The following is a 10,945-nucleotide window of genomic DNA, read 5'->3' as shown; positions in this document are numbered from 1 at the left end:
TTTCCAGTGTGGCAGATAGTGGTTCCACCGCTGCTTCGATCTTTTCTCAGAGTTTGGCAAACTCCGAGAGTAACTGCTGCTGTCCCATTAAACCCAAAGGGGCTGCCCTAGCAGTTTGAGCAATGGCTCCAGGCACCCCCGATGCTGTAGGGGAGAGCCCTACCTGCTGCACCCGTCGGCCCCTTTCCTTCATTTGCTTTCATTCTGGTCCTAAAGCTGTCTAACCACAATTATAGCAGCTCCAGACGTTTAGTAAGTTTATATTAGCAATTGTTTTCTCCTACGGATGGTTAATGAGGTGGGGGGAGGGGTAAAAGTCCACCTTGCCGGGGGTATGGCACAGAGCCCAGCACAACAGACCACTCAAACCACCGCCATCTTGGATTTCCAAGAAAATGGTTTTAAGACCAGTACAGAACAGCTACAGGGTCATACAGGACAGAAACAGACCCTTCGCTCCAACCCGTCTGTGCTGACTCAAACCCAACTAGTCCCATCTGCCAGTGATTGGCCCATATACCTCTGAACCTTTCCTATTCATGTACTTTTCCAAATGTCTTTTAAACATTGTCACAGTACATGCATCCACTACTTCCTCTGGACACCCATTCCACACACAAACCACTTTCTGTGAGAAAGAAATGGAGCTCTTCATGTCTTTTTAAAATCTTTCTCCTCTCCCCTTCAAAATTTGCTCCCTAATTTTGAAAGCCCCACCCGAGGGAAAGGACACCTGCCTTTCACCTCATCTGTACCCTTCATGATATTACAATCCTCTATAAGGTCACCTCTCAATCTCCTCTGCTCCAGTGAAAGAAAACTCAATCTATCCACCTGGCTGTAGGTATATTCATATTCAGTTATGATGTGTTCAATGTTGGTGCAGGCTCAAATGGCCAACTCCTGCCCCCAATTCTCTCACTCTGTGTTCAGGACAGCATTGGGAGATTGGGAAAGGGGAGGGACAGATATCTTGTTTGTTTTTATTTTTAAAATGCACTTGATTCCCACAAATAAAATCAATTCTTCCGCGTTGGCTCTAGCACATTCAGCTTCCTTCCCCCACCCCCCCTCCCCATCCCCGCCCTGAGCTGTTGATGCTTCCATTGTTTATAAAATCAAGAGAGGGATGGATAGGGTAAATAGACAAGTTCTTTTCTCTGGGAGTATAGAACTATAGAGTAATAGGTTTAGGGTGAGGTGGCCCGGGGAGGGGGCGAGGAATTTAAAAGGAACCTGAGGGGCAATTCATGCAGAAGATTGCGCGTGTAAGGAAAGAGCTGCCAGAGGAAGTAGTAGATGCTGGTATAATTATGACACATTTAAAAGGCATCTGGATCGGTTTATGAATAGGAAGGGTTTAGAGGGATATGGGCCAAATGCTGGCAAATGAGACCAGATTCAGCGAGGATATCTGGTCAGCATAGACCAGTGGACCAAAGGACCTGTTTCTGTGCTATATATCTAGATGACTCTGGTTTGCCACGCCAGTCTGTTCAATTTCTCTCTGGTGTCATAGCCTTGATGTCTCATTCTAAAACTCCCCCACCCCTGTGGGGGCACGTTAACCATTTTGTGTCTGATTGGTTGCCAAGAAGTTGCATTGCAGGTTCATCCTGAATTTACACACTATATTTTTACTTCCAAAAATCAGACCTGCTCACTCTCAACAGTATCCCAATGTCGTGGAATTTTATTAATTTTCAGGTGGAGGTATCCAAAATTCAGAGAGGTGTCAGTTGTTTTGCTCTTCTGTCCCTGTCAGATCCTGAATCAGCACTTTCAGGAGAATTAGAATGGAGTGAGAACAGAGGGAGAGAGAGAGAGGGATGGTGCTTTCAGTTTTGTGGAATAACAAAAGAAAAGAATGTTCTGCAGAAAGTAGAATTGCTTGTTCTGAATTTCTACCCTGGACTGACAGTGATGACTTTTGTAATCTCTTTTCAGAGTATTTGATCTGAAGATGAAGTTTCAAAATCAACAGATGAAAGGCTTATGCCTGAACCATTGACTCTCCTGCTCCTCAGATGCTGCCTGACCCGCAGTTTTCGACTCTGATTCTCCAGCATTTGTGAGTCACTCAATCCATCAGGACTGCAACAATTTTCAACTGTGATCCAATTGGTTCCTGTTTCAGTACGTTTTCAGCAACAGTGGGACTGGAAGAGAGACCCTACTGTTGCAGCAACACACTGAGTGTGGAGCCTGAAACAGTTATCTGACCTGGAAAGAGGAATTCAAGGCAGGGAGGGGACATACATGCGTTTGTGTGCAACTGTAGCTTCGGCCCTGGAGAAACCATGGAAGTGTGGCGACTGCGGGAAAGGCTTCCGTGTCCCATCTGCCCTGGAGACACATCGGCGCAGTCACACCAGGGAGAAGCCATTCTCCTGTCCTGAGTGCGGGAAGACCTTCAGTGATTCCTCCGCCCTGCTGAGGCACCGGCGGGTGCACACAGGGGAGAGGCCCTTCAGCTGCCCTGAGTGCAGGAAGAGCTTCAGCGATTCTTCCGCCCGGCTGAGGCACTTGCGGGTTCACACAGGGGAGAAGCCCTTCAGCTGCCTCAAGTGTGGGAAGGCCTTCAGCGATTCCTCCGCCCTGATGAGACACCAGCGGGTGCACACAGGGGAGAGGCCCTTCCGCTGCCCCGATTGTGGGAAGGTGTTCACTCGCTCCTCCCACCTCGTGATTCACCAGCGGGTCCACACCGGTGAGAAGCCCTTCCCCTGCCCCAAATGTGGGAAGGCCTTCAGCGATTCCTCTGACCTGCTGGCCCACCGGCGGGTCCACACCGGCGAGAGGCCATTCACCTGCTCTGTCTGCGGGAAGTGCTTTACACGCTCTTCCGACCTGCTGAAGCACCAGCGGGTCCACACTGGGGAAAGGCCCTTCAGCTGCTCTGTGTGCGGGAAGGGCTTTACCCAGGCCTCCCACCTGCTGACACACCGGTGGGTCCACACTGGGGAGAGGCCATTCACCTGCCTCGAGTGCGGGAAGGGCTTTGCTGTCTCCTCCACTCTACTGATGCACCAGCGGGTCCACACTGGGGAGAGGCCATTTGCCTGCCCCGAGTGTGGGCAGAGGTTCACAATGTCCTGCAGCTTGAACAAGCACCAGCGGAGGCACCAATGTTCCTAACAATCAGATTTTGCCGGTAATGCTGCTGAGGGTCACCCCCAGGACTGAACCTCCTGCCCTTTCTGACAGTGGGGTTGTGGGAGAGTTGGTAGGCTTTTTTATTTTCTACTGGGGGAGTGGGGGGGGGGAGGGGGAGGGGGAGGGGGGGTGGTGGCTCAGTGGTTAGCACTGCTGCCTCATAGCGCCAGGGACCCAGATTTAATTCCATCCTCAGGGTGACTGTCGGTGTGGCGTTTGCATGTAATTCCCCCCTGTGTCTGCGTGGGTTTCCTCTGCGTGTTGCAGTGTCTTCCCAAAGTCCAAACGTGCGCATGTTTGGGCGAATTGGCCAAGCTAAATAGTCCCATAGTGTTCATGAATGTGTAGGTGTGGTGCAATAGTTAGGGGTAAGTGCAGAGTGATAGGGTAGGAAAATGTGTCTGGGTGAGTTACTCTTCAAAGGGTCGCTCTGAACTTGTTGGGCTGAAGGGCCCATTTCCACACTGTAGTGGCTCTATGTTTCTATGAACCTTGCTTCCAGTGGGCGCTGCTGCTCATTAAGCCCAGGACTCGGACAAACCTAAGACCACAAGACCATTGGAGCAGAAGTTAGGATATTTTGACCCATCGAATCTGCTCCACCATTTGTTAGAGACAAAATAAAAAACTGCAGGTGCTGGAATCTAAAATAGACAAACAGGAGGCTGGGAACAACAAGGCAGGCAGCACCAGGAGGTGGAGAAGTCAGCATTTCAGGTATTATCCCTCAGGACTGAAGAAGGGTTCTACCCGAAACGTTGACATCTCCATCAGAAATGATTTATCAGGATGTTGTTAGAACTAGAGGGCATAGGTTTAGAGTGAGAGGGGAAGGATTTAAAAGGGACCTAAAGGGAAAACTTTTCATGCAGATTGTGGTGCGTGTATGGAATAAGCTGCCAGAGGAAGTGGAGGAGGCTGGTAGAATTACAGAATTTAAAAGACATTTGTTTGGGGACATGAATAGAAAGGGTTAGAGGGATTTGGGCCAAGTGCTGGCAAATGGGACTAGATTAATTTAGAATATCTGGTCAGCGTGGACGATTTGGACTGAAGGATCTGTTTCCACGCAGTACCTCTCTATGACTACTGGTCCTGATGTAAGTTTAGAATTGAGTAACTTTGAATAATTCAATCTTGTTGAATTCACCTCCTGTAAGGTTTCAAATGAACCCCTCCAAGCGATATGATTTAACTATACCGAGTTGGATAAAGTATCCCATCAAGTTCAACATGAATGCGCATTTGAAGTTGAAGTCAGAAGTCACACAACACCAGGTTACAGTCCAACAGGTTTATTTGAAATCCCAAGCTTTGGGAGCATTGTTCCTTCATCAGTGCTGCTCCTTCATCACTTCACCTGATGAAGGAACAGTGCTTCGAAAGCTCATGAGTTCACATCAATCTATTGGGATTCTCACCTGGTGTTGTGTGACTTCTGACCTGTCCACCCCCAGCACCTCCACATCAGAGTTGACGAATGAGATCAGATTTTATTCAGCATGATTTAGTGAGATATTCATCTGGATGTCCTTATGCCTGAAACATCGATTCTCCTGCGCCTCGGGTGCTGCCTGACCTGCTGTGCTTTTCCAGCACCACACTCTCAACTCTGATCTCCAGCATTTTCAGTCCTCACTTTTTCCTGGTTCATGTGGAAACTCAACACTGTCAGAGTTACAAAGAGACGCCAGTCATCGAGTACTATAGCACAGAGACAGGCCCTTCAGCCCAAACCGGTCCATGCTGACCAAAATGTTTGTCAACACGAACCTCATTTCCCTGCACTTGGCCCATATCTTTCTAAAGCTTTCCTACCCATGTATTTGTTGAAACGCCTTCTCAATATTGTTAATGTACCTGTTTCAACCACTTCCACTGGCAGCTGTTTCCCCAGGCGAACTACACTCTGTAAATATTTTGCCCGACATCTTTTCTTCCATCTTTCTCCTCTCGCCATAAAAACGCGTCCTTGCTCTTGAAATCCTCCCCCTCGGGAAGAGACAGCTACCATTAAGCTAACTCTACCCCTCATGGTTTGAAAATATTGCCTCTCAACTTCCTCTGCTCCAGTGGAAAAACATCCCAGCCTATCCAGCCTAAATTCTAATTTGATAATAATGGCAGTGATGATTTTGGCTGTGTGTGTGTCAAGGATCTCTCATTTCTAAGCCAATGCTGTGCCTCTTAAGTTCACCTGATCTTAAAACGAATGGCACCCCATTCAATTAAAATGTCCATGTTTTCTGTGTAAAGTCGGTCCTGGTCAGGAAATATGCAGTGGTGTCTTACATTCCCGTAGACTTCTTGTGAGCGGGTTCATATGCTCTGTTTTGAGATGTATGAGTAAATCTTCAGAACTAAAGATTAATGCAGCACTTTATTCATGTCTCATTATTAAAAACACTTTCTCCATTTACAGATATGATTGAGAAGCTTCTCCCAATGAATCTTTGACTGATAACAGCATTTGTCAGGCTTTTGAAAGTCACTGCAGCTCTGTCACAGCACAGGGGAGGGCTCTTTCAGACACAACGCGTCATGCAGAAAATTCTCCCACATTAGTCGAGCAAAGGTGACGTCTTTTTAAGACATTGTGAAAATTGAAAGGGTTCAGAAAAGGTTTGGAAGGATGTTGCCAGGGCTGCAAGGTTTCAGCTACAGGGAGAGGCTGAATACGCTGGTACAATTTTCCCTGAAGCTTCAGAGTCAGCCAGAAACATCTGTTGAATCAGGAAACATCTCTTCCTGCAGCAGCTTCAGACAGACTGCTTGCTAAAACCCAAACCAGGGGAAAAGAATGGGACAACTGCCCTTTCATCGTAGAAGTGTTTTAGAAAACAAAATGTCAAACCCTTTTCCCGGATTCTTGCCTTAGCCAGTATCTGTTAACCATTAGCGAAATCCTTAATCCTAAACGAATGGGAAGCTCTGCCTTTTACAACTCCTCCTGAAAATAAACCAACAACGTAATCTTCTTAAAGGAGCAGCATGATCACAACAAAAAGCACCTGAACTGAAACGTTTGTAACAGAAGGCTGTACAGTTAGCAGGACAAGAAAACGGTTTTCAATTTCACCAATCAATTTAAATCAGCCCCCTTGGCTACCAAAAACTTATTAAATTTAAATCCTAAAGTTTTGACAACAGGACCAATCCTATCATAAAGAATTGGCGCTCTCAGTCATCTGTGTATTAGAGAAAGCATCATTTAGAAAAACAGAGAAGGGCATTCCTGACAGAGGAATCGGAGGAGGCATCCCCGACAGAAGATGGCACAGAATATTCCGGAAGACACATAACCTGGTTGTAATCTGAGAGATTAAATTCTATTTTATGTTATCTGAGTGGGACATGTATTGATTGGAACAGCATACCAGAAGAATCTTGATTTATTCCAGAATACCCAGTAGTTAGGACGGATTTATTCAGTTTGTTAGTAGTTTTATTCATTTGTTCACCGTGAGAGTTGGCTAAATAAATTGCTGATTGTCGATTTTAAAGTGTCAGGGATTTATTTTTAACACTACAGCAGGTTACACCACTTATCACACTGACTTTACAGATTAAAGGGCAACGTGCCACTCTTTGGACGTTTCAGTTTGAGATCTTGGTGAGGGGGGAGGGGGGTTCAGTCTTCGCTTTGTAACAGTATTGATGACATTCTCTTGAATGCAAAGGAGTCAATCCTTCTCCCAGCCTCTTAGTGTGGTTGTGGGTGAATCACCTTAATTTGGCTCCTGACTCAGAAACCGCACAGAGAATCAACTGCTGAAATAATGATTTGCACTTTATTGCATGTAGCAACCACAAATAAAACCCCTCAAGTTCATTCAGCTTCACCACCCCCCCCCCCCCCCCCCCCCCAACTTGGCTATCATCCAGTTGATGGCTGAATTTAAATGGGTTTCCACAGAAGTTGCCCATCTCTGGAAGTTCCAGGGGTTTGATGCGGTATTATTCTTCTGAGTACTGCTGCGGCTGCATCATTCTGGAGTTGAATTTTGGTGGCGTTTCCTCAATTTCAAATCTGTGGTGTGACTTTTTTTTAAGACTCTAACATCACCTCACATTGCTGGAGACCTCAGGTCTGTAGCTTACCTTCTTATCCTTGAGGGTTAGCTGTCTGTTTGAAACAGTCTGCCCTGCAATTAACCCCGCTATGTCAGGGCTTTCCTTCTACAGGCAGAATTAATTGTACTTTTGTCACACTATTATTAAATAACATTATCTTACCTGTCCCAAGAAACAACTTATTGTGTTGCCTCCTTCTTCCCAGGGATGGTTAATAAGCCATTTATCGTATTGAATCTGCTCTGCCATTCAATCATAGCTGATATGTTTCTTAATCCCATTCTCCCTGTAACCTTTGAGCCCCTTGATACTCAAGAATGAATGAATGGTAGAGCAGACTCAATGGGCTGAATGGCCTAATTTCACTTCCTGTGGTGTCACAGTTTCTCGTCAGCCCTTTCGTTTCTTGGTCCAGAAAGCGTTATTGTTGACCCGTGAAGTTTGGGAAGCTCTGGAGTTTACAGGTGCACACCACGCTCCTCTCTGCCTCCTCCCAGAATAACGATTCCTCCTGAGATACTGGCAGTTCTTGAGATCCCTGGATATCCCGGAATACAAATCAGTGTGTCTGGAAGTCTCTGCTGCTACCCTGGAACAGAAGGATTATGCAGAGAAAATTCAGAAATCCGAAGAGCAAAGAGACTTGGGACTTCTAGCCCAGGATTCTCTCAAGGTAAACTTACAGGTTGAGTCAGTACTTAGGAAGGCAAATGCAACAACGGCATTTATTTTGACAGGACTTGAATATAAAAGCAGGGATGTACTTCTGAGGATGTATAAGGTTCCGGTCAGGCCACAATTGGAGTACTGTACACGGTTTTGGGCCCCATATCTCAGGAAGGATGTACTGGCCCTGGAACATGTTCAGAGGAGGTTGATGACAAAGGTCCCAGGATTGAAAAGCTTAACATATGAAGAACATTTGAGGACTCTGGGTCTCTACTCAATGGAGTTTAGAAGATGACAAGGGAACTAATTGAAACCTTCAGCATACTGAACAGCTTAGACAGAGTGGATGTTGGGAAAATATTTCCATGGGGAGGAGAAAATAGGAGCCGAGGGCTCAGCCTTCAAGTAAAGGGAAGATCTTTTGGAACGGAGATGAGGAGAACTTCTTCAGACAGAGAGTGGTGTATCTATGGAATTCACTGCCCCAGAAGGCTGTGTAGGCCAGATCGTTAAATATATTTAAGATGGGATAACTGGGTTCTTGAGTATCAAGAGGATTAAAGATTACGGGGAGAATGGGGTTGAGAAACGTATCAGCCATGATTGAATGGTGGAGCAGATTCAATGGGCTGAATGGCATAATTTCTGCTCCTACAATCTTATGATATGCTGATGTGTGGAGGGGTGAGAATGGGGGAAAAGAGATAAAGAGGGGAACACAATTAAGGTGAAGCTGGATACAGATACATAGGAAATACAAGAATTGTACGATAAATTTCAGACCACATAGAAGCACTGGCATACAGAGGGATCTGGCCATATAGATCTCCAAAAGTGGCAATACCAGCGGGTAACGTGATCAAGAAGGCACACAGCACGTTTGCCTTGAATGTCAGAGTTGGCGAGTTATGTTACAGCTATTTATTCCGGTCACATTTAGAATATTGCGTGCAGTTCTGGTCCCCCACACTACCAGAAGGACATGGATGCTCTGGGAGAGGGTATAGAGAAAGTTCACTCGGACATTGCCTGGTCTGGAGGTCTCATTATGAGAAGAGATGTGTGAACCTGGATTATTTTCACTGGAAAGATGGAGGCAGAGGGATGGCCTCATCAAAATAATGAGACACACAGATTGACTGGACGGGGACGGCGTGGTGGCTCAATCATTAGCACTGATGCCTCACAGCGCCAGGGAAACTGGTTCGATTTCAGTCCCAGGTGACTGTCTGTGTGGAGTTTTCACATTCTCCCTGTGTCGATATGAGTTTCCCCTGGTTTCCTCTCACAATCCAAATGTGTAGATTATGGTGGAGTGGCTATGCTAAATTATCCCAATGCCCAGGGATTGGCAGGTTAAGTTGGATTGTCCGTGCTTAAATTGCCCCAGAGTGTTCAGGAATGTGAAAGTTAGGTACATTATTCAGGGGTAAATGTCCGAGTAATAGGGGTTGGGAAATGGGTCTGTGTGGATTATTCTTTGGATGTTTGGTGTTGGGCCAGATAGTCTGTTAGATAGTCAGAGGCTTCCCCCGGCCCCCCAGGGTGGAAAAGTCAACTACAAGAGGGCAAGTTCAAGGCGAGAAGGGGACAGTCTGGGGGAGAATTGAAAGGGAAGATTTTTCACACAGTTGGATGGTGGATGCCTGGAATGCACTGCCAGTGGATGTAGTGGTAAGAGGCACCTTAGCAACACTTAAGGTGTATCTGGATAGACACATTAATGGGAGGTGTATACAGGGACAGAAACCACGCATCGGAAATCAATAGCAGGTCTAAGTTAGGATTAAGAATTGGCACAGGCTTGGGCGGGGAGGGGGCAGGGGGTAAAGTGAACTTTCAAAAAGCAGGGGATACCTGTATGCTGATGAAGGGGTGGGTGGAGGCTCAGGTGGAGCATAAACACTGACAGAGGCCAATTGGATCGACTGTGCTGGAGACTCAATGGGACAGAGACAAATGTATCTATTTCAGATCTACCTGCACTTCAGCCGCTTCTGTGGACTGTTTCCGTAGGGAAGCTGCAATCCCAGGCTCAGAGAGCGTCAGCCCCAACTGGAAGTAAAGTGGGTGAGAGAGCGTCCATTCAGCATAAAGGAACTCCTTACCCCTCCCACTTCACCCACTAAACAGGGTTCAAGATGTGACTCTCAGCAGCGGTAACAGCAGAGTCCCACCCGAATCCCTGCACCATCTCACTTGTGAAGTTGCTGGTGTCTCCACAAGTTGCACGACTGGGTGAAGCCCTTCCCACATACTGGACAGGTGAACGGCCGCTCCTTGGTGTGGATGCGCTGGTGTTTGCGCAGGGTGGAGGAATCACAGAAGTTATTGCTCCACGTGGGACAGGTGAACGGCTTCTCCTCAGTGTGGACGCGGAAGCTGAGCAGCAGGTGATACGACTGGGTGTAGCCCTTCCCGCACACGGAGCAGGAAAACGGTTTCTCCCTGGTGTGCATCCGCTGGTGCGGCAGCAGGTGGTGAGACTGAGTGAAGCCCTGCCCACACACGGGGCAGATGAACGGGTTCTTGCTGGTGTGGACCCTCTGGTGGGCCAGGAGGTGGTGTAACTGAGTGCACGTGAACAGCCGCTGCTCGGTGTGCAAACGCCAATGAATCTCCAGCACAGATGGCGAAGGGAAACCATTCCCACACTCCCCACATTTCCACGGTTTCTCCATGGTGCAGGTGCCCTCGTCTGTCTCAGACCTTAACAATCAGTTGAAAACTCGCTCACGCTTACAGCATATGTGTGGTGTTACTGGTGAACCCTCTGATAATTGGAACACTCTCATTCAGTCTGTAAAACTTGTTCCAGTCACTACTCTGGTGTGTGGGTATGTGAGACTCTGAGTTTCCAGTCACACTGACGTTTAAAACCTAACTAAGCTGACAGACCTTCTCTCATTTGTTTTCAAGGCCATCAATATCCACGTCCTCGTGAATCAAGTGACTGTCAGACTTTGATCTGATGTTTGGTCTGAGATTTCTGCCGCCAAATTCTTCTCTTGTAATATTCCTGTGAAGTGATTGCAAAGGTCATCAC

The 10,945-nt window shown here is 47.0% G+C and overlaps 1 protein-coding gene across 1 annotated transcript; it reads left to right on the top strand.

Annotated features, from left to right (window-relative positions):
- The first annotated feature begins 2,025 nt into the window (after nucleotides 1-2,025).
- Nucleotides 2,026-3,169, top strand: LOC148143596 (uncharacterized). The gene has a single exon (XM_087975670.1). The coding sequence runs from the start codon at nucleotides 2,260-2,262 to the stop codon at nucleotides 3,136-3,138; it is 879 nt and encodes a 292-aa protein (XP_087831796.1). The 5' UTR covers nucleotides 2,026-2,259; the 3' UTR covers nucleotides 3,139-3,169.
- Nucleotides 3,170-10,945: the final 7,776 nt, after the last annotated feature.

The sequence above is a fragment of the Chiloscyllium plagiosum genome, unplaced genomic scaffold (assembly GCF_037043375.1).
Source record: "Chiloscyllium plagiosum isolate Xiang-an unplaced genomic scaffold, Cpla_swu_hap1 HiC_scaffold_27, whole genome shotgun sequence".
Taxonomy (NCBI): Eukaryota; Metazoa; Chordata; class Chondrichthyes; order Orectolobiformes; family Hemiscylliidae; genus Chiloscyllium; species Chiloscyllium plagiosum.
The sequence above is the reverse complement of the archived record's forward strand: the minus strand, read 5'-3'. Positions and strand labels throughout refer to the sequence as shown.

Coding starts and splice junctions, on each gene's coding strand:
- LOC148143596 (XM_087975670.1), top strand. CDS start 2,260: ATGCGTTTGTGTGCAACTGTAGCTTCGGCCCTGGAGAAACCATGGAAG.